The sequence below is a fragment of the Mirounga leonina genome, unplaced genomic scaffold (assembly GCF_011800145.1).
Source record: "Mirounga leonina isolate KUSES-001 unplaced genomic scaffold, KU_Mleo_1.0 Mir_115, whole genome shotgun sequence".
Classification (NCBI taxonomy): domain Eukaryota; kingdom Metazoa; phylum Chordata; class Mammalia; order Carnivora; family Phocidae; genus Mirounga; species Mirounga leonina.
Genome location: NW_023270268.1, coordinates 38,488,428 through 38,511,014, shown reverse-complemented (window position 1 = coordinate 38,511,014; position 22,587 = coordinate 38,488,428). Strand labels below are relative to the sequence as shown.

Genomic DNA, 22,587 nt, shown 5'->3' with positions numbered 1-22,587 from the left:
ATAAAATAAAATAAAATAAAATAAAATAAAATAAAATAAAATAAAATTAGGTCCAATGAATCCTGATGGTACACTGAGGGTTAAGGGACATTAAATTTATAACAATATATAACTAGCATAGCAAACCATGGTTTCATAAATATTCTTTAAGATAAGCTAAACTTATAAAATATCAGTTGACCAGAACTTCCAAAACGGAAATAGGCTTCACATAATTTGTCCAGGCAAGCCACTAAACAAATAAACTAATCAGAAAATGGTAACATCAATTTGCCCTGGGAGTAGGAGAGGAGGCTAATTAGAATCCAGAATTGTTACAATATATATCTATAATGTCCAGTTTTGACAAAATATGAAACACAGAAAGAAACAGGATAGTGTGACCCTTGTACAGAAAAACAACCAACAGGGGCGCCTGGGTGGCTCAGTCGTTAAGCATCTGCCTTCGGCTCAGGTCATGATCCCAGGGTCCTAGGATCGAGTCCCATATCAGGCTCCTTGCTCCGCGGGGAGCCTGCTTCTCCCTCTACCTACCACTCCTCCTGCTTTTGTTCTCTCTCTCTCTCTCTGGCAAATAAAGAAATAAAATCTTAAAAACAAAACAAAACAAAACAAAACAGGATAAAGCAATATTTATAAAATTCAGTTGTGAGGCCTATAGCATATAGAGATATATATTTGACAATAACAACACAAAGAGGAAAAGAGGAAAGGAAGCTACATATGGCAAGCAAGGGAGTGACATGAAATGGTAACTTGAGTCCACAGGATGAAATGAAAAGTACCAAAAATGGTAAATAAGAAGATTAATATAGGAGCTCCTGGGTGGCTCAGATCATGATCCCAGGGTCCTGGAATCAAGTCCCACATCAGGATCCTTGCTTAGTGGGGAGTCTGCTTCTCCCTCTGACTCTCCCCACCCCCTTGGTCTCTCTCTCTCTTTACTTTCTCTTAAATAAATAAATTAAATATTTTTTTAAAAAAAAGATTAATACAAAAACTTTATAAATATATTTTTCTGGTTTCTTCTTAGTTTCTTAAAAAGATATGATTATGTAAATCAACAATTATAACACTATATTTATTGTGTTTGTAACATATATAGATGTGATATATATTACATTAATAGTATAAAGGAAGGGGAAGAGAATAGAATGGTGCAAATATTCTATATCTCACTGGAATTAAAGTAGTATAATTCTGAAATAGAGTGTGATAAGATGTATACTATATTCCCTAGAGCAACCACTAAGAAAATAACTCCAAAAATATATTTGAAAAGCCATTCAAGGAATTAAAAAAGAACATTGGAATTATCCATTTACTACAAAAGAAAGCAGTAAGGGAAGAACAGAAGAATACAAAATACATGAGACATATAGAAAACAAATAGTAAAACGACTTAAGTAAATCTAACTATATTAATAAAACGTTACATGTGAATGAACTAAACCATGTAATCAAAGGGTAGAGATTATCAGACTAGATTTAAAAAACAAAAATAAGATCCCACTAGATTCAAAGATACAAATAAGCTAAAGGCAAAAGATGGAAAAAGATATACCATGAAAACAGTAACTATAAGAGAACTGGAATAGCATACTAAGAGCAGACAAAATGGACTGTGACACACACACGTTACAAAAGATCCTTTTATAATGATAAAAAAGGCCAATGCATCAGAAATAACAGTTGTAGACATATGTTCATAATAAGAAAACCCCAGAATACATGAAGCAAAACTGACAAAATGGAAGAAAGAAAAGTTAAAGGGAAATATTGAAGAAATAATGGTACAAATGGCTTTCAGTTATGTAAAAAAATCACAAAGATGCTACGTGAATTATCAGAATTTGAGAAATAACACATCACACCACGCTACAGCCATATTGCTTTCAAATTTCAAATTCACTCTGTATTGTTATATGCCGACATTTGGGGAATAAGTATCTTCTACTACTTTCCACATTTTAATCTTTCCTTTTCCTAAAAGTTCATTCTCACTGAAGTGATTAAAAAAGGTTTCATAATCTACCTCATGCTTATTCACTTGTTTATTTCAGGTAGGCAACATACAAAGTTGAAAGGAAATAATCTCAATTTAAAAACTGGTTAGTCTTGCTTCTATTACTTACTACCTAATAACTTCTGCCAAGTAATCCTTACCAAGTGATCTTTATGGATCTTAGCATTTTCATTTTTAAAATGATGTGGTAGGATGACATGATCTGAGGTCCCTTACCCTTGTAGTTCTGAGCCTGATGTGAACTGTTTTCACCAAGCTCACCATTAGGAAGATCAGCAGGATCCAGATTGCTCAGTCTGAGCTGGTGAGCTCCAACTTACTACTTTACTAGGGTGCAATTTCAGTTTCTAGAAAAACTTCTGAGAATGCTTAACATTTCTACAGAATTCAGTAGTTTAGGTTGGAACATTTAAGAAAGCACAGTTGCCGTTGGGTATAATAAGTGGATTCTGTTCTGGAACACTTTCATTCCTCCTGTTTAGGTCCTACTATATCTTATGATATGATTTGCACTCCTTACATCTGCAACTGGCAGATGCCACAACTTATATATAAATTCCCTGTGGAAATCTGATCCTGCCTAGGGTTTGGAGCAATGTATGTCAAATGGGCATGAATATTCAGGCACCCAAAAGAAAACAGTAAGGAAAAAAAAAAACAAAAAACCACCATTGTAACTTTAAGGCTGGAAACAAAGCTCTGTTTAAGATTATTATATTCAGGAGTTCCTTAAGAAATTTCAAATGCCTATGAACTTAAAGTTCCCAGTTCAAGTGAGACCTTTCTATAGCTGTATGCTTACGGATGTGAAACTCTCTATATCCAGGAAGGCAAAAAGCAGCACATCCAAACGGAGTCATTTAAAGGAAACTAATAAAGGGAATATTTACAAAGATACAGGCTGGTTTTAGAAAACCAGTGAGGGATAGTGCAGTACCCCAGGGCCAGGATCCGTGGAGAGTAGTTACTGCTCTGTACTCAAAAAGGGCAGAGAGAGTATTGACCGGAACCCAGAGAGAGAAGCTGTATAAAAAAGGCTGCCAATTCCAAGCTGAGGCTTTGTGAGAGGGACATAGACAACCGTGGTGACCTGGCAGGGAGGGAGCCTGAGGAATAAATATCCTGTCTTCACTCTCCTCTCCTTCCAATATCCTGCCATCACTTCTCTTCAGCCAAAACCAATCCAGAGTTAGAGGGTAAGAGAATGCAATCAGTGCTATCCCGTTGGTGAGCATCCTGGAGCCCAGAACAGTGAGGGGAAGGAGGCAGAAAAGTGGATCTAGAGTGGCAAGTGGAAAAAGTCATACAATTCCCAAAGATCCCAGGGTGAGGCAACAAGAACAATTGTGAGGTTATTTCACCCAAGGTCAGGATTAGGGTGAGGCAAATGTAGTACCTAAGATGCAAAATCTACAGTCTCAGGATCAGGCAAATGCTCAGCACTTGCACAGCCCATGGGGAGACTGTGCCTCGCTTACCTCCCCTAGTCCCAGCTCTGATTTCACCTAGAGACTTGGAGTTGTTTACCATAGAATTAAGAACAGGAATGTATTATTTTCTAATCTGTAAGCAGTAAAAGAACATTTTGTTAAAAGATTTAAAAATATCTCTTTGGGCTTTTCCCCCAAGAGGCAGATAATATACTACTCATATGTCCAGAGGCTGGTGTGCTTAATGGTCTGGCATTGTTATTGAGCACTGGATTTTGATTATTTTGTGTAGATGTGTCATTGATTACACCTGCACCTTTTTTCACATCTTAACATTTCTAAAGTCAGGCTGTGTCTTATACCGAATGGTGTCAGAAATACAATTAGCAACATGTTTCCTCTTAGAACTACATAAAGTAATAGTGTGCTTTATCATCGATGGCACCTTTGATTCGATGGAATTCGGTGTAAGTACCTTGAGGATGTATCTGGTTTAACACATTTTTATATCCATCAAAATGTCTAGCATGTAATAATGGTCATGGTATATCTCCAACCAGGATTTCATGAATGAATGAAAGAAGTCAGTAAAGCAGGGAATTAATGAAAGAGTCCACCTATCCCAGCTGATACATACTTTTAGGGCTTAGAGTGGTGTCAGGAAAAATATCAGTTCATCTCAATAGTTGTTTAAGCTGTCATCATGATCTTCTGGAATGATAGACTAAAAAAGCCTGAATGTTGCATTTGCCATGAGCATTCACTTAACTCTCATTATTTCATTTTCTGCCAAATTGATGCTAATTCTGTTCCCATGCTGTGCACTTTCTGCAATCTTCGTGGTAATTTGAAAACCTGTTTTATAGCAGATTTTTACCCAGGCCTTTCGTCTTCCTCTTTTTCATCTGCTCTCAGACAACCTCTTCCCAGTGGCATTTTCATTAATTCTTGCATCATGTCCCTGATTTTAACCCTTTAACTGTGAAATCAAAGTGCAGTTTTTCAATATAATTCTAGCAGTGACCATGAATTCTTTTACATTTTAAAGCTTAAACGTTTAATTTCATTTTAACACAGTCCTAAATGCAAGCCTGTGCCTCAGCCTTATCCTAATAGCAGCTGGTTTGGTCAGAGAGAAGCATGATTTTTCTAGTGATTTACTTTAATCCCTCTCGGCAAGAAACTAAAATTATTTTCTTCTCCTTTGATGAGTCATGCAATAGCAGCTTCCTAGCTTACCCATTATCTCTACCTGTCAATTTCCCTTTTAAAATTAAGATATTTATTCATTTTTAGCAAAAAGCAAGATAATGCAATATTAAGACTAGTATTTCTGACTCAACTTTTCTGGGAATAGGCAAGTGTTTTTATTGAAAAGTTAATAGGTGTATATCACAAAGTTGGATACTAATTATTAATAGCATCACATGGCCTTCTAAAGTGGTAAGCACCCCAAAGGAGAATAAGATTTCAGTGGTTTGTAGAGGTTAGAGACAACAGTCTACTTCCAAATGTGAGCTAAAATAATGGTTTGGGCAATCATTATTTATCCGAAAGCTATTTTAATTTCTATTTTAGTGATTTATTAGTGTTGGTGAAACCATCTTCTTTGGCTATTTTTTCATGTTTTAAGTATACATGGTTAATAATTGTCTACCATCTATAGGATGTTGGTGATAGATGGCCAGAAGCAAAAGATTTACAGGTGAAAAATTATTGCAGAACCCAGTTGCAAGTGCTTTTTAATGGCTAACTTACAGAAATGGATTATAAATCTCTTTTTTTGTTTTTGATTACTAAAATGTATAGTGTTACAATGATAACTTCAGATCTTTCCCAAACTCCATATGCTTTAGGTAATACATGAATATTACCTAGTGCATGCTCTAGCACTCTATAAGCACTCAATATATGTTAGCTGCTGCTATTATAATTTTACACCTCCAACTGGCTTTTTACCCTCTGCCTGCCTTACTTCAGTGCCCTCTCTTAAAACCTTGGTGTCTTTTTGTCCTTGGGATTTTGTTCTCAGTTCTTTCCATTCTCAGGAATAAATGTGATCCACTCACTTCTACCTTGTGTGAATACAAGACTGAATATTACCTCTCCCAAGTTTTTGCCTTTAGGTCTAGGCTTCAATGAGGAATGAAGAGCTTTAACTCACGCTAAGGAAATTTAGGCACTCGAAATTATAGAAGGTCATGATTTGGGGAGGTAGCCTTCTCAAAACTTCTTGTAGATCACCTGCCCTGCTAACAAGTAAAGTCATTTTGGGATGAAGAGTTCAGAACCAACCATTGGAACTGTACCTTTCTCATCACTTGTGCTGTAGGTAAACATCCTTCAGTTTTGCAAACTTTTGTTGTTCTTCTCTTAGGATTACTTCCAGGACATCATCCCACATAAATGTCTCCTGGTCATCATTTACTTTGGCTGAGTCACCTTTTCTCCTGCATGATTGCTTAGAGAATTTTATGCTTCCCTAACTGTATGTTCCATTGTCAGATGTATGTGTCCCTTCATTGTCAGAGTTCATTCTTGATTTCTGTAGATGATTTCTCATGAAGAGAATATGTTCCTCGTATCCCAAGAATACATTCCCTCTGAAGCCCAAGCACCTCAAAGAATAACAATGTAAAGACTTGTCCTGAGATGGTACTTCAGATCCACATTGTACACCAAGCATGGTCTTTAATGGAGAGCTGGGAGTAGGGCCACAGTTACACCTGGAGTTCTTAATAGCTTGGGATGGTTTGGAGTGAGAGAAGGAGATGCACTTCTGGTACTGTCATATGAGCCTGTTTGACTACCACAGTAGTTTCTAGGTTTTAAGTTTTCCACTTCTCATTCAGACGTCTGACAGTTTGGGATTTATTTTCAACCGCTTTTAGTTTCCCACCAACGTAGAAAGCAGACTCCTACAACAACCTTATATTCAATAATAAAATATCTCTTTTCTTTCTCATACAACATCTTCACTTTGACATGGAGAAGATGCCCCACATGGAAACACACTAGAATTTAAACAAGCTCATCCACTTGAAAGGATAGCTTTTCTGGGGAATGTGCTTGGCTCTGATAAATCCCTAATTGCCCAAGCAGGGCACCCCGAGTGCAGCCTTAGGGAAGAAAGTCCAGATAACTTGATAAGCTATTGCATCTATCTTCCCACCAAAGGATGTTAGTGTGCTTCTTGTGGCTTAGGTCAAAAAAAATTAGCCTAAGTATTCAGTCTCAATCCAGTTTCTGATTGACTGTTATCTACAGCCTGAAATTAGCTTACATCTTGGCAGAACTAAGCACTCCAAATTCAGAAGAAGTCTTGCCAAACTTAAAGAACAGGATGTACATCTGTATTTGTGTCTGTGACATGTACTTGTTTATTGGTGTTTATTTTTCAAAGAACATAATGTTTTCAGCCTACTTATATGTTCCCAAATGTATTTCTAAATTGTCAGACATTATAAACACTGGCCCCACGGCTCATCTACACATCCAGAGCACACCTACTCTAATCAGTCTTTACACTGTAAATAAGCCTTCAATGGAGCCAGAATCACAACCAGAATCACAAGGAAAGCCTATTTTTTTTCTTTAAAGATTTTATTTATTTATTTGACAGAGAGAGACAGAGGGAACACAAGCAGGGGGAGTGGGAGAGGGAGAAGCAGGCTTCCCTGTTGAGCAGGGAGCCCGATGCGGGGCTCCATCCCAGGACCCCGGGATCATGACCTGAGCCGAAGGCAGACGCTCAACGACTGAGCCACCCAGGCGCCCCAAGGAAAGCCTATTTTAAGATCAGGTGAGGAAGGGTAAAACATAACTCTTTCTTTTTTCAAGATTTTATTTATTTGTTTGTTTATTTATCTATTTGAGGGAGAGAGCACACATGCAAGCGGCAGGAAGAGGCAAAGGGAGAGGGAGAGAATCTCAAGCAGACTCCACGCTGAGCGTAGAGCCCGATGCTCAGCTCAATCCCACGACCCTGAGATTATGACCTGGGCTGAAACCAAGAGTCAGACACTTAACCGACTAAGCCATCCAGGTGCCCCTAAAACATTACTCTTATGCTAGAGATAGTCACAGCTAAATCTTCATTCAGAAGGCCTACGTAGCAAAGACAACAACACCCACAACCACCTCAGCAAGAATAGCAGCTACCACCTCTAAGCACTTTAAGGTAAAGTCCTCTGCTGAGCCTTCTGAGGGCATTACCTCACAGTCACCCCTGGAATAGTTACTGTTCATATTCCATTTTATGGAAAAGGAAACTGAGGCACAGCTTCTTGCCTGCAGTCGCACAAGTAAATGATGGGACTAGCTGGTTAGGGTGTCTAACTCCTGATGATTATGCTATATGCCTCTTACTAGCTGTTAGCTGGTATTTTCAGTAAACTGTGTCAGCAAAAAGTTAGAGACGAGACCCTTCTTTACTCTGGTCAGCCTGATAGTGTCCCACCCATAATCTCTGGGAGAAAAAAAAATTTTTTAAAGTCATGTGGGCAGCCTCTGGATGAGGACAGGAATGTCACATGCACCCTTGATCCAGCCAGTTTCAGTTTGGTAATCAGACATATCCCCAGGTGTGGGAAAGTATAACCTAGGAGAGCATTCAGGAAACCAGCAGATAACAATGTGTCCATGCACCTGTGGAAACCCAGAGTGGCAGCCCTGCTCTCAGCAGCATCCCCAGACTTGTATCTTACTCTTCTATGGGGTTCGCAGTCATATCACATGCTTCATGTCCTCAAATTGTAGAACTACCTGTTCTTCCTTCACTGGCACATATGTCATCTTATCACTTCCTAAATTTAAAATCAGAGTTGCCTCTCAGTACCCATTAACCTTTATGCTCTAAAGCCAGTCTTCCGAGAGAAGTGTAAAATCATCTACCCAGTTGCTGACCAAGAGACTCACTGTCACACTTCTGATATAATCCCTCATCCTTTGCCTGAAAGCAAGCAAGAAAGGAGGGGCTGTTATTTTTCCTGATACTGAGCCCACACGGACGACATCTGGCTATCTCCCATGTGATTCTGTCCCACAGAGTGCATATTAATCCAAACTGAAATTTTCTACATCTATTGCCACAACCTTCTTTCAGAAAATGTTCACCTCTTTCCAAGGTTATGATAAATTACTCTCCTGAGCCTCTTTCCTACCAACCTTTCTGTAAATAAGATTCCCAAACTGTCTTCAAATACCCAATATGACACACCCTTCTCTAGCTTCCATTAACATTCCCAGTACACTGACCTTGACCTTGAAACATCAATTATACCTCCCTTATTCCTTGGGCTTTACTGTTTGGTCTCAGCCTCCACTTCAGACAGCAAAAAGCGAAAACTCCAGAGGAGGAGAGGCTATTTTTCTTGAGCTGATAAGAATGTATAGAGCTAACCTTGCTTCACTCACAATAGATATGCTCAGACCCTACTAACCCTGAGCTTGTTTCATCTTTCTAACAGGATGTATACCTCAGGGAATATTCCCACTCATACTTCTCCAGTAACATGGTTAATGGCAGGGGTGAATGGTTCTGGTCCTGAATGGAAATTCAGAAACATTTCAAAACTTTCCTCTCCTTCACTTTACAGTCAGTCTGTCATGTCCCACCACCCCTCTAAGTATACATCTGTCAGATCCATCTCTTCTCTACCGCCTCTATCTTCCTTTAGACTCTAGTGGGCTCTTGGATAGAGTATCGCAGTAGTCTACTACTAAATGACCTTCGTGTTTCCAGTTTCTTAATATCACAATTTTGCCACCAGTGATTTTTCTAGAACATAAATCTAATTATTTCAACCCCTATTGCCTACAGGAAACAAAAACAAAAGCAAAACAAAATAAAACAAAACAAAAAAACAAAACACTTTTCCTAAGCATAGCATTCAAGGCCCTTTATAATTTATCCTCAAATTACTTTCTGATCTCACCCAAACTAACTCTACCCACCTCATCGTGCATAACCTTCACAGTGTAGCCACATAATGCTATTTACCATGTCTTAAACCTCCTTCGTACTTTTAAACTTCTATGCCTTTGCCCGTGCTGTGCCCTCAGCCTGGAGTGCCCTCTCCCAAATTCCCTTTCACTTACCATTAAACTTACCCTCTCTGTTGTGTTGGTCCAAGCCTATTGATAGTGGTGCTGTGGGCTAGGAATGCCTGAGACACACACCTGGTTGTATTACTCATAGAGAGATCCCACAGACATTTTCCCCAGCAGGGCCAAATGTGTGGTCTTGTGGTCTTCATCATGATTGCAAGATGCCCACACTTCAGCAAAAACCATCAGGGAACTTTGAAGGAATAAGATTTATTACTCACACGTCCTGTCATGCTTGAGGCCATGCAGCTAGGATGTACATAGAAAGAGAGAAAGAGCATGGACCTAGGGTTCTGCCTTTATCAGAGTCCAAGGTGGAGTGCCTAGGTTTTCACTTGTTCACTCTTGAGTGGCTAATGTAAAGCATAAGGGCAGGAATTAGGGCATAGGCAGTCAGAAGTGGGATCACCAAGTGGTCAGTCCTCTAGGTTACCCAGGGCTTTCTGAAAGTGGAAACTTATGAATGGGATAGCTTAATTCCTTGTCTGGTTATTTAGCTAGTAGCTGAATCACAGCTGGCAGTATGTTTATTCCAGATGGATGTATTTTGAAATGGATGCCTCAGCAAACAAAAGCTTAATGTCAGGCACTTTCACTGGAGTCAAAAAGCTTAAGGTCAGGCATTCCACAACAGTCACTTTTCAATACCCTACTCCTCTGTGAAATGTACCCGACCTCTCTACAGCCCATCTTGGTTGGGCTATCTGTTGGTGTGTTCAAATAACTGTGTACAATGCTAATCTCACCATACCATAGCTCTTTGTTTCCAAGGTCTGTCTCCCTATTAGATCTTGGGCCATTGAGGACAGGAATCCTGGCATTGACCTTTATATCCTAGCATATGTAATTTATAGAAAAATCTACTCTTGGCTTTAACCTATATTGTGTTTACCATTCCATGCAGGGTACATCAATTTTTTTCCTTTTTTTCCCTCTTGTTAAAAATCTTATTTATTTATTTGAGAGAGAAAGCACAAGCAGGGGAAGGGGTAGAGGGAGAGGGAGGAGCAGACTCCCTGATGAGCAGGGAGCCCGATACGGGGCTCGATCCCAGGACCCTGGGATCATGACCTGAGCCAAAGGCAGACACTTAACCGACTGAGCCACCCAGGCGCCCCAATTTTTTCCTAATAATAATAACAACAATAACAATAAGAACATCAGCGAATGTTTCGGGAGAGCTTTGTAGGTGGCAGCCAGTCTTTTACATACTTTATACGTATAAACGTATTTTATTCTTATATTAGCCCATAATGTAGATATATACTTATCCCCATTCATTACCGAGAAAACTGAGGTTTAGAGAGGTTAAGGAATTTGTCCCAAAGTTACATATCCAGTAAATGATAGAAATGAGATTTGAACACACGCAGCCTGGCTCCATGGTCCCAACTCTTAACTACTGTGCCACGTTGAAATAGCGAAATAACCTGAAGAGAGTTGTTTCATTTACTTTAGTTCATTTTCTTATTTCCCCCAAAACAGATTTAAAATGTTTGAATGATTGATTGGATTAATTTTGGTCATGCACAATCTCCACTAATATTTACTCAAGTGATATGGGATGGCGGTGGTGAAGTACCAGGTTTGGGCCCCTGTGTGATGTTCTCATAGCTACACGATAGTCCCCAAACCTCTGGGGGTGTCTTGCATACTCCTCCACTGTCCTGCTGTATGTATGTGCTCAATATCCAGTCACTCATCCCTTCCTGAAAATGTCATTTTTTACACTCAGCCGTCAAACACAATTCTTAGAGGAAATGGTTTCTCCTCCCCCACCACCCAGCCCCTGTCAGCAGGGGGCTCAAAAGAACCAAAATTGCACCTAGGACTGTTGGGATTCACACAGTAAGACTAAGCCCTAATAATATTTCACTGCCTTTCTGGAGGTGCTAAGTGATACAGATCAGAATGGATTTTGTTGACTTTAATGGGAAAAGTGAGCCTTTTGTTAGTTACTCACCTTGCTTCCCCTCGAAGAAAAACCCGCCTTTGGAGCATTCTTTTCGGCCATGATTGGATGTGGAGGCATCCTGAGATTTCAATATGTCTAATAAAACTCACCAAAGAACGGAGGAGCGATAGGAGGGGAGGTGCATTAGGGTAGCACGGAGATGAGTTTTGCTCTGAGAATGGAGCTGGATGCTCATTGTAAATGAGGAGCCCGGAGTGAGATGTGTGAGAGCACAGCTGGGAATATGTTCGAAGCTCACTTTCATTTTCATTTGAATACCGTAGAGGCAGCATCCAACTTGCTTAAAATTAAAAGGTACATCAGGAATGCAAAGCATTGTATAAAATTTTAACCAGTCTTTTTTTTTAAATTTTTTTATTGTTATGTTAATCCCCATACATTACATCATTAGTTTTAGATGAAGTGTTCCATGATTCATTGTTTGTGCATAACACCCAGTGCTCCATGCAGAACGTGCCCTCCTCAATACCCACCACCAGGCTTACCCATCCTCCCACCCCCCTCCCCTCCAGAACCCTCAGTTTGTTTTTCAGAGTCCATCGTCTCTCATGTTAACCATCTTTTTAATTGCCTTTTAATCTCATACTGGTTCTTTATTTCTCTATATTTTTATAAATGTTTTGGGGGCTGTGTGGTTGTTCATCCATCCACCCGTGGCTTCCCTTTCCTAAAGTTGCACACACCTTTCCAGTTATTTATCCACCACCTGCACTTAGTCTTTATAATCACGTAGTGCTTCCTTTCCACCTTCCTTCTCTCTGCTCTCCTTCTGCTCAGCTCTACCCATACTCTCTCTTCCCCTCGCTCTTCAGACACCTTCCTTTCCTTCTTCATTGCCCTCTTACTCCACCAGTCTACCAGGAAATTTGAAATAAATTCCAATCTGGGAAGTTTGGCCCTCTTTAAATAGAAATGATGTTTTACTATGAAATCCCTGATGTGCCCTGACTACTCACGATGCTTAGCTGTAGGTATTCCTATACATTCAAAGGTTGTCCCTTGTAGAACTGGGGGTTAGGAGGGCTGATCTTGAAACTAGTGAGCAGTGAGTATGGCAGAGAACACTGGCCCCAGTGATTTTTTAAGTAGTGATAATAATAAAAATAATAACATGGACAATAGCTGCTAACATTTGTTGAGAGCTTACTAGGTATCAGGTCCTAAGCTAACCACTTTTATAAGTATTTTTTCATAGAATCTTCACCCGAACCCTGGAGAACATGTTCTGTTATTATCACCATTGTGCCAATGAGGAGAACGGAGCTCAGTGAGTGACGCAGCTCACACAGCAGTGAGAGGCTCTTAAGAGCTGGGTTTCACTGATGCTTCAACAACCACAGGGCAGTTGTGAGTCCTGGGATTCCAGCTAGTGCTGGTACATCATGAAGAGCACCAGCTTGGCCTGTGCACCTGCACATAACCAGACAGGTGAACACAGGGTGGGCCAGAGTGGCCATAGCCAGAGCACGGTGATTGCAGGTGCCACAGAAAGGGTCGGGTCTGGGAGCAGAGAACAGAGTTGGCGGTATACAGCCACGCGCAGTCCAAGTCAGTGAAAGCATTAAGTGATGGGGGATTTGAACCAAGGTGGGGCAATAAGATGGATGGTCCATGGTGGTGATCGGAAGGGGAGGGACAGTGGCGGAAAGTTCAGGAAAGGAGGTGGTGACTCAGAGATGCCCAGTGGTGACCATGTCGGAGTCTGGAGGGAGGGGATTCGGTCGATGGGAGAGGCATCGGCAGATCTGGGCAAGGCCACAGCTCTGGGATTGTATCGGGTAATAGGGCTCAGCAACAAGGACAGGTCCAGTCAGCAACCGTGGGCCATTGTGTCCAGGTGAGATGAACAGAAAGGGTAGCTTAACACCATGGGAAGGGTGCTAAAGAGCCTTGGGTATCACCTAAGGAGGTTGGACTTCGTCCCATACACACCTGTGCTCTCTCTCACCTGGAAAGTTGTTGTAAACACGCACGGCACCACAAGCTATGTGACATCATGTCTTCTTTCTGTTAATCTCTCAAAACCCCTAGTGTGGGAACAATCTTTTAGACCTAAGAGTGAGTGGATTCAAGGTTAACCCTAACAGAATGTCACTTTCACATTCTGACTTGCTTTCTTGAGCAGGAGAGTAAGAGATATAGATGCCCCTGGCATGTTCGCCTGACCCTGGGGATGCTGTGTGAATGTGCGTGCGTGCGGATATCAGTTCATATATCACAATCGGGAAAAGGTAGCAAATGGCCCCCAGAGGCCACGGGGAGCTGGTGTGGGGAAGTGGGGTGGAGAGGTGGGCAGAGAATAACAGTGGTTTACTTGTAAGCCCTTCTATAACGTTTCTAGTTTAGTGTTTTGTTGTGTATGTGTGTATGTCTGTGTATTAGAAACTTAAAAAGACGTATTAAAGTTGACTATCAGGTAATCAGTCCCGTACTAAATGAAAAAGTGGGAGGGAGCACAGAGACAATCTGCTAACTTATTGTTGCCGGCAAGAAATCAAGGCAATTTAACTGGCAGATATAAGAATTTTTAAAAGAGAAAGAATAGTAGCCAGGGGTTATTTAATGTGAGTATAAAGAGGTTCATATAGCACTTGGAAATCATTATAACACCACAAGTGTTAGACTTTATTGGGCCAGTGGCGATGCTGAGACTTCCAGTCAAGATCCGAGTATCCCCACCACTCTCTGTTTAAGGAATAAGCCAGGGAATATAATTTAGCAAGATTTTTATCAAAAGGAGCTAAAATCACAAGAGAAAGAAGGCATTGTTCTTATATGCCTTTCCTTCATAGCACGTAAATGATAGTAAATTTTTTAGATTTTTCTAATTCGACCTGCCAAAATGCATGCTGTGTGAGGGCGGGAGCCACGTCTGTTTTGCTCACCCAGCTGCCCCAGGACGGAAATAACTTATATGGACTTTCTCTTTCCTCGAGCCACTTGAGACACTTCGTCTGCTCAAGGCCAGGAAGGGCTCCAGGCCTGGTCCCAGGAGCAGACCCTGACCTTCCATGAAATGGGAGGAGGGAGGAGGCGTTCTTGCTCCCAGTAGAACAGCATTTCTTAGGCCTCTGAGATGCTCTTCACTGAGTCCCACATAAAACTGAAGAACTTAATCCGCTGCCATGATTCCTCAGCTCCATCTGGCTGCTGGAGTAATTGAAACTAGAAATGTCTGCTTTGATGGCTGCTGAAAAGAAAGCTTAAATTTTCGTGAAAACCTCAGTACTGCCTCAAACCTTAAACGTTGGGTTTCTTGGGAAATTCGATTTCTGTTATCTCCAGTTTTCTAGACAGGGAACCTGAAAAAAGCTCTAAACAGATGCAGCAGCGGGAACTTCAGGACCCTCACAGCCTACACAGGTGCCAGGGAGTCCTCTGGGGAGTGGGAGGTGGGAGGCAGGGAGAAGGGGGATCTGGGCTTACCCAGAAATAAGGGGTCCTAGGCTCCCAGCATCAGCCACAGAGCTCAGACTGAGCAGAGCCTTGAACGTGGCCCAGCCTCAGGAGAGAGGGGGCCAGGGTGTCTCCACGCTCATGCCTCACTGTTCACAGAGGTCGGACTCAGGCCATCTGCACCGCAGTGTCACTGCCTGGACCACCCTCAGGAGGCTGGGCCTTAACTCCCCTCCACTCTTTCTCCCCTACCCCTTCCTCACCTCCTCCCTCTCTCTCTCTCTCTCCTCCTCTAGCCCTCCACCCTCAGTGACCCTTCACTTGCTCCCCTCCTCCTGGACTTCTCTCTCTCCTCTCCTCTCCTCCCTCCCCCTGCACTGCCTCCTTCCTCCCTTCTGGCTTTGGGAGACCAATGCCTTATCCATTAGGCCACAGGGTGACTCTCCCTTCTCTCTTTGTCTCTTTCCTCACCTTCCTTCTCTCTCCTCTCTAACCCCTCTCCCTCCCTCCTTCCTTTCCCCTTCCTTCTCTCCCTCTGACTTCAAATAGATCAAATAGCTTTTTCTACTCTAAGAAAATCAAAGGTTGGTTCCCACCAGAGGCTCTTCTCAGTTCCACACACAATAAATAGCTACCCATTTCACCCCCTGGGTTAGAAAGAAGAGGCTATTCATGCCCAAAGACACCGATTTTTGAAGTATCAGAGGTATTTTAAACAAGCTGTCTCTGCACTGCTTTCCTTTCACATGCTAACGCATCTGCCCACTGGTGGCTTCTGACCCTGCCTTCCCCTCCTCCACCTGGAGAACAGAACTGCGAGCAAGCAAGCGGACTAAAGATGCGTTTACCAGGGGAGTTGAAGGGAAGACCCGAAAGCTCTAGGAATTGTAGCGTTCACAGGATAGGCTCTGGGGGAGCTTGAGCCAGGTGTGGGCGGCCTTGAGCTGCTCCACGCCAGTCCTCCCAGCCTGCCCCCACAACAGGCAGAGAGGCCCACTCTGGAGCAGAGGAAATTCAAGCTCCAAGCCCCTCAATCGCTCTGGCCCTTTTGAGGCCGTGGGAAGAGACCCAGCATTGTGATCCCATGGTCCTGTGTTTTTGCAAGATTTGCAAGAGGAATATATTTTAACCACAGTTGGGTTTGATGACTGTTTCTTTCCACTACGGTTTCCCCTCAGTCGTACCTCTCCTCTGGTCAGTTGGCCCTAGAGTGGGCATTTGGGGGATCTGACAAGGGGAAGCTGAAGTGGGAATGCATTCAGTTTATATTCAGTAGTAGATCTAGTTTATACATGTGTGTGGTCCCCAGTCACTTCTGGGCGTGGGCAGGTCCCGGTTCGCCGTCCCAGGGCAGGAATGGTGTACAAGAATAGTGCCGCAAGGCTGAATCAAAGACGAATATGACCTGCAGCACTAGGCTTCAGAAGTCTGTGGGCAGTGGTAGAAAAGGCTTGAAATGTACCGAGCCTAAAGCTAGTCTGTGGAAAATTCTTCCAGTCATGAGAGGTGTAAAATTCCAGGTGGAGGATTCTATTCTCGTGGGTGCTCCCCCAAAACAGAAATCAGGAATATATTCAGTGATGCCCTGTATACACGGATAAGCACACCGTGCTTTGTTTATGGCAACTGTGTGACATGAAGGTGATCAGAAACCTTGTGTCTGCAGGGCATGGTGTCTGAGCAGTTGTACACCCAGCAAGCACGTCTTAGAGGGAGGCGCGCTTTCGTGCTTCCCAGTTATCGATAACTTTGATCAATCTTGCTGGAGAAAAGCTTACCTCATCTTCCTATTCTCTCTTGTACAAAATCATTGCCTATGTAGAGCAAGTATTGAAGTATGCAGGCAAAACTTACAGAGGAGAAAGTTATTTTAGAAGTGTGGCAGGCAGTTAATTAATTTGAATATTATTTATTTTGTGGCTTTTGAGATGTCTGTTGCATTTGCCAGATTTTTAAATTATGAAATGTTTTGTAATTTATTGTTTCTTTCTCAAGAGTCTCTTCCAAACCTAATTTTGTAATTGTACTTTTGTATTAATTTTCTTAAAGAGAGCCCCCCAAATTGTTTAAGCCTTAGGCCCACAAACCTGGGTCGTCTTTACTGGCCGCCTTGGTGAGCATCTGCACAAAGGATTGTTTTTTCTGTCTCCAGGAGACTGCTCCAGCCCAGGCCCCCACATTCCCAGGGCAGTTTGGTCAGTGAGTCCTGCAAGGGTAGCAGGTGGCCGTTCCTCCAGGATCTCTATTTTCAGGACTGTGGGGTCTTCTCTTTGAGGGCTCCTATCCCGGGTTCTCAGGCTCCTACTCTTATCAGGAAACAGCAGTGAGGAACAGCTGTTGGTGCTCAGTCTCACTAGCTGTGCTGAGGCCCAGCTGCACAGATTCTTATTCTGACATAAATCCATTTGAGGTTCTTTTGATTCAGGGAGAGGTAGGGTGGTTTTCTGCCAAACCTTTCCTCTGATGTGTATCATATTTGCTTCAGGCGTTCGGTCACACAAAACTGTCTCACCTCATCTGCAGCAAGGCCCTTAACCAGTTTTCTGATTTCCTTAACAGAGTTGGTGTGGACCCGGATGAAGATCTGAAGGAGGAGCCCACCTCACACCAGGCAAGTCAAAGGGGCCAATTCATAGAGTATAGAGATACAAGATGTTCTGTTCCACGAATGTTCCGTGCTTGTCCGGCACGTAGCCAAGGGGCTCAACCTGAAGGGGGCTGCCTCCACTGATAAAAACACATCCGATGACTAAAAATACCTGGGAACTCAGGGTATCAGTAACCTTTGCATCACCTTTAGAATGCTAAGAACTAGCACGCCCTTGCACCCTCTCTGTGGCAGCAGGAAGCTGGGAACTCTCCAGCGTGAAAGCAAGAGCATGGCTCTTGGAATGAGGTAGCCTGGAGTTCAAATCCCTGCCCCAGGACTTGCTAGTTTAGATACCCTCAGTGAAATGTATTCAATGCATGTCCAGTACATGTTGGGCACACAACAAATGGACCTGTTTCTCCCACATGGCTTCTCATTAAGCAGGTCTAGGTGTATAGAAATATTGAAATATTGAAACTTTGCAAAAGCACAGCAAAACTGTCTAGGTGATCCATTCCTAACTGAGCTGTGGAACGGTTATCTGCAGAGACCTGAAAATCCTCGGGGAAATTTGTTCAGAACAATGTGCTGTTCGCTCGAGTATGGCAAGTGTATTCTCCAAACTCTGAACTCGAACCTGACGTCCCAGTAGAATCTGCCATTGGCAATTTTGCATCAGCCGTTTTTAACTCAGTACTTAAAACAAACAATTGTGTGGAAATGTTGCCCCTTTTGTTGAAATGGTAAGTGGATAGACACGATAGAAAAATATCACAAATAAGTGATGTTGCTTCATGACTCGTGTTATGATCAGACCTGGATCTGAAGAGGATCCATCTCTCTTTTATTCTGCGATTTTTTTCCTATAATGCCATCAGTGAGGCGCAGCTGGTTAGTGCTGCTGGGCAAAATGTGGCGACTTTCTCGGTTTACACAGACAGAAAGAAGGGTCCTGTGCTCTATAGAAAGGGCTGGAAAATTAAGTTGGTGATGATCCTGGCTTGTTGTATGGTCATTTTTTTTTTTTTTTTTTTTTTGTAACATGTGTTTCAAGGCTGGTGCTGTTTTCACAGACTCATAGCCTGGGAAACACATCTACCCGCAGGAGTGAGCACAGCAGGGTGCCAGCCCTTGGGACTGGGGCCAGCTCCGTGACCTTAGGAAGGCGATCGAAGCCCATCTCCTTATCCTAGTGGGCTGTAATGAGTAGTTAGTAAGGTCTGCTGGTGGCTGATTTTTGAAAAGCATTTTCATCTCATATAGGTCAACTAATCCATTCTCCTACCTTCAAGCAAAACTTTTATCTAAATTCTATCTTTCTCTTCTATCTTTTTCTTTAAAAGAAAGGAGATAGAATAAGAAAATTCATCAAAGAAAATTCTTCATCTTTCTCTAGCTGCCTAATATTTTGAAATCACATAGAATTATTGGGAAGATCACCTACTAGCCTACATCTTTCCTTTTACAATTTAAACATTTCATTTCAGCTCATTCACGCCATTGTTAATTCAGTAATAACTCCTACCTGAAGATACTTAAACAGGTAGAAAGTATTTCTCTGTTAGAGAAATGAGATGGTGCAACTAGGTACAGTGAAAACTACGTTGTATTTGGATCTTGGACAGATTTTTTTTATGTCTTTGAGTCTCAGTTTTCCTATCCGTAAAATGTGGATGATAATGTCTACTTCTCCAGGTTGGTATGACAATCAAGTGAAATTATATTTATGAAAACTAGGTAACTTAATCATTTTAGTTAAACCCATCTCATCTTATGAAGGACTTGTGGCAGTTTATATGTGTAATAAAATAATAGTAAAATATTTTATGAGGCCAATTCATAGAGTATAGAGATACAAGATGTTCTGTTCCACGGAATGTTCCATGCTTGTCCAGCATTGGATTTTAAAATTCAATAAATAATATTAATCAGAGCAAAAAGTCAAAACCAGAGGAGTAAAAAGATTCATGAATGAGCAGACAGACCATAAGGTCCTATATACCTGCTTAGTCAAACCACAAGTAAAGTTTGGTAGCCAACAGGGAAAGGAAGAAAAAATAATCAACCATATACTAAAATATTATCATTAGAGGGAAAAATGATACTCTCTCCTCAAGCGGGACAAAACTTCACAGCCCGCTGTTTTAAAAGAAATTTCTCACTTGGGGCTCCCTGTACAGGACACATAAAGAGCTTATCCAAATGTTAGCTAACTAACCTTATTATAAATTACACTGTTCCTACTGAACTCTTGCTGCTTAAAAATAATTTTGTCTTTAAGAGGTGTCCTGGCAGGGTTCTTATTCACAGTAACTTTTGACTACTGAGGTAGGTAACATCTCAGAAAGGGATTTTCTCCAAACCTTGCAATAATTCTTATCTTCAGTGCCAAGTCTAGGAAACAGTGGGATGGAGCTAGAAATAAAAGAAACCACCATTGTCCCTGCAGCTGCCACCTGTCCTGGACAGTATTTTTGGTACTTTCCAAACCAGTGTCAAGAACCTTGTTGCCCTCGTTTTGCCTGACAGCTCTTCACTTATTATCAGCATCTGTTGCTCTGTTGGACTGAAGCGCATAAACTCTAATTCTTAGGAGGATTGCATGTTTCCACTCGGTTTGCATTTATTAAGTCGGGTTCACATTACCAAATACAATGATTTTCACACTGGTCAACTTCTAAAAAAAGAAGAAGACGACTATTTTTACCAGAAGCTAAAAATTTTACAGTTATGGCAATTACTGATCATACACTCTCAAAATCAATAATAAATGGGTTATTATATTTTTTAAGGAACCTCCTCTTTGTTCGTGCAGAGTAAAACAACCTTTGGGAAATATGAATGTCTCGCTGTGACCGACTAGCAATGCCACAATCTTCCTTCTCGCCTTCTAACAACTTTAGAGTGTGAGTGATATTACGCTCTTGCTTGTACCAGACCCAGAAGCTCCAGGAAGTAGGTTCCACATGCAGTTATTAAAGTCTAAATATACTCTCTCTGCAAATGGGCTTCTTCGAGAAATAGTACAGCGGTGGATTTTATGTCTCTTAAATTTAAAACAAAAACAAACAAAGCAAAAAACCTCTGAGATTCCGCCCAACCCCAACCATAGGAAGTTTTCCTTGTAATTGATTCTGTGTCCTTGCGAGCATAGCAATGCAGAGAAGTTAAGAATCGCTGGAGCCCCACACTCGCCTTAATCTTTTCATAGAAATTCCTGCTGCCCACGAAGGGCTGCCACTATTGCTTCTCTTTTTCCCTTTTCTGCCATTTTTCGCATGATCATCCTAATATTTGTTGAGTACAGACTATTGTTAACACTTCTAAGCACCTTACCTATAGTAACTCAATTTCCAAGATAACCCTGGGAGTCGGTTCTAATATTATCCCCATATTACATATAAGAAAACTGTACACAAATGAGTTAAATAGCTTGCCCAAGGATACATAGTGGGAAGAGGTGGAGTGTTAACCCAGACAATCTGGTTCCAGAACTTCCACTCTTAGATGGTGTGATTCATGCATGCATTCATTCATCCATACGACCCACCATGTCAGACACGAGTCTAGATGGGAAGAAGATGCAGCCATTAGCAGTTCCACGTTTTCACCCTCACAGAGCTTATACTCTAATGGGGGACACCGATAAGAAAAAAGGTAAACAACTACATGAGTTCAGGTAATGATAGGAGTAAAGCCGGTAGGAGGGTGGGGGACAACGGAGAAGAGGCTAGTGCCTCATCAGGGCTGGCCTCTCTGAGGAAGTGGCATTTGAGATTAGAGGTCTGAATGGGATGTGCAGAAGTGAGCCATGTGAGATCTGGAGAAAGAAACAGTCCAGAAAGAGGCCACTGCAAGGATGAAGGCCATGGAGTCGCAGTGGGTTATGGTGCACTCCGTGAGGAGCAGGAAGGCCAGTGTGGCCGTGGCTTGGTGAGCAAGGTGGGAGCAGATGGACATGAACTGGCAGAGACAGAGAGGGGCCAGATCATTGGCCATGGTGATGAGTTTGATTTGATTCTGCAGGCAGTGGAGGTATAAAAACTCTTCCAGGTTTGGAGCTTGGAAGTAATGGAATTAACCCTTTTTAAGAACCCATCTTTCTCTCATCTCTACTCTGCCCACTGTTACAATGAGGTTAACTTTCATCTTTTCTAACATTTTTATTTTTTAACACTGTGTGTGCTTCTGTGTGTGCTTCTCTGTGTGCTCTCTGAATGCTAACTTCCTTTTTTTTTTTTTTTTTGCTTCCCATAGTTTCTTCATTGAAATTCTGTCTTTGGTTGTTGCTTGTGTGTAAGCTGTGTGGATCAGTTCTGGTCACTGCAGCTCAAGAAAGTCAGAGCAAAGCTGAGAAAGGTCCAGAGAAGGGCAACTTCAATAACTTAGCAGGGGGAGATTAAAAGGATTACTATTTCTCCTGCAGAAAGATTAGCACTAAGAAGGAATACAATGATGTGTCTATAAAAATATGAAGAGTGTGAGTAAGGTGAACAAAGACTTGTTGGCCAATTCCCAGAAAGCCATAACCTGGAATACCCCTGAAGCCTGAAAGAGCTTGTTTGGGAAAGAATAAAAGGATTTGTTCTTCTGCACAATTGATACTTATTACTCATGGTCATCTAGAGTTGCAAGGGCTGGAAATATAAGGAGATTCAGGAGGAAAAGAGATTAATTAGCAGATGGTGGGGTCCTCTCATCATTAAATAAAAAATAATTTTTCCCTGTATTTTTAAATATCCTAATAAACTTATAGAAAATAAGATATTAATATATATATATATATATATATATATGTATACTGAGATTTAACAATTATCAACATTTTTCCAAACTGGCCCTTGCTGTTGGAGTTGATCTCATAGAATATAAATTCCTCCACAAATATTTCAGAAATAGAATACTAAGCTCTATAAAATTGACCTGACCCAGATGAGGGGTTTTTATGTTGCATTATAACTAGTAGTATTTTGAGAAAAAGAAAAGGCAATTTTCAGAGCAAATATCTTGGGTTTTCCCTTGGTAATATTAACTTTATTTTGGTTATAATTGTTTATGTTTT

At 41.5% G+C, this 22,587-nt stretch overlaps 1 protein-coding gene across 4 annotated transcripts in view; it reads left to right on the top strand.

Moving 5' to 3' along the window:
• The window catches only part of SLC9A9 (solute carrier family 9 member A9), a 685,847-nt gene that overhangs the window by 552,334 nt on the left and 110,926 nt on the right, over nt 1-22,587 (top strand). For all 4 annotated transcript variants that reach the window (XM_034996352.1, XM_034996353.1, XM_034996348.1 and 1 more), the window contains one exon: nt 17,495-17,546. In XM_034996352.1, coding sequence (XP_034852243.1) covers nt 17,495-17,546 — 52 coding nt within the window. The remainder of the gene's footprint in view (nt 1-17,494; nt 17,547-22,587) is intronic.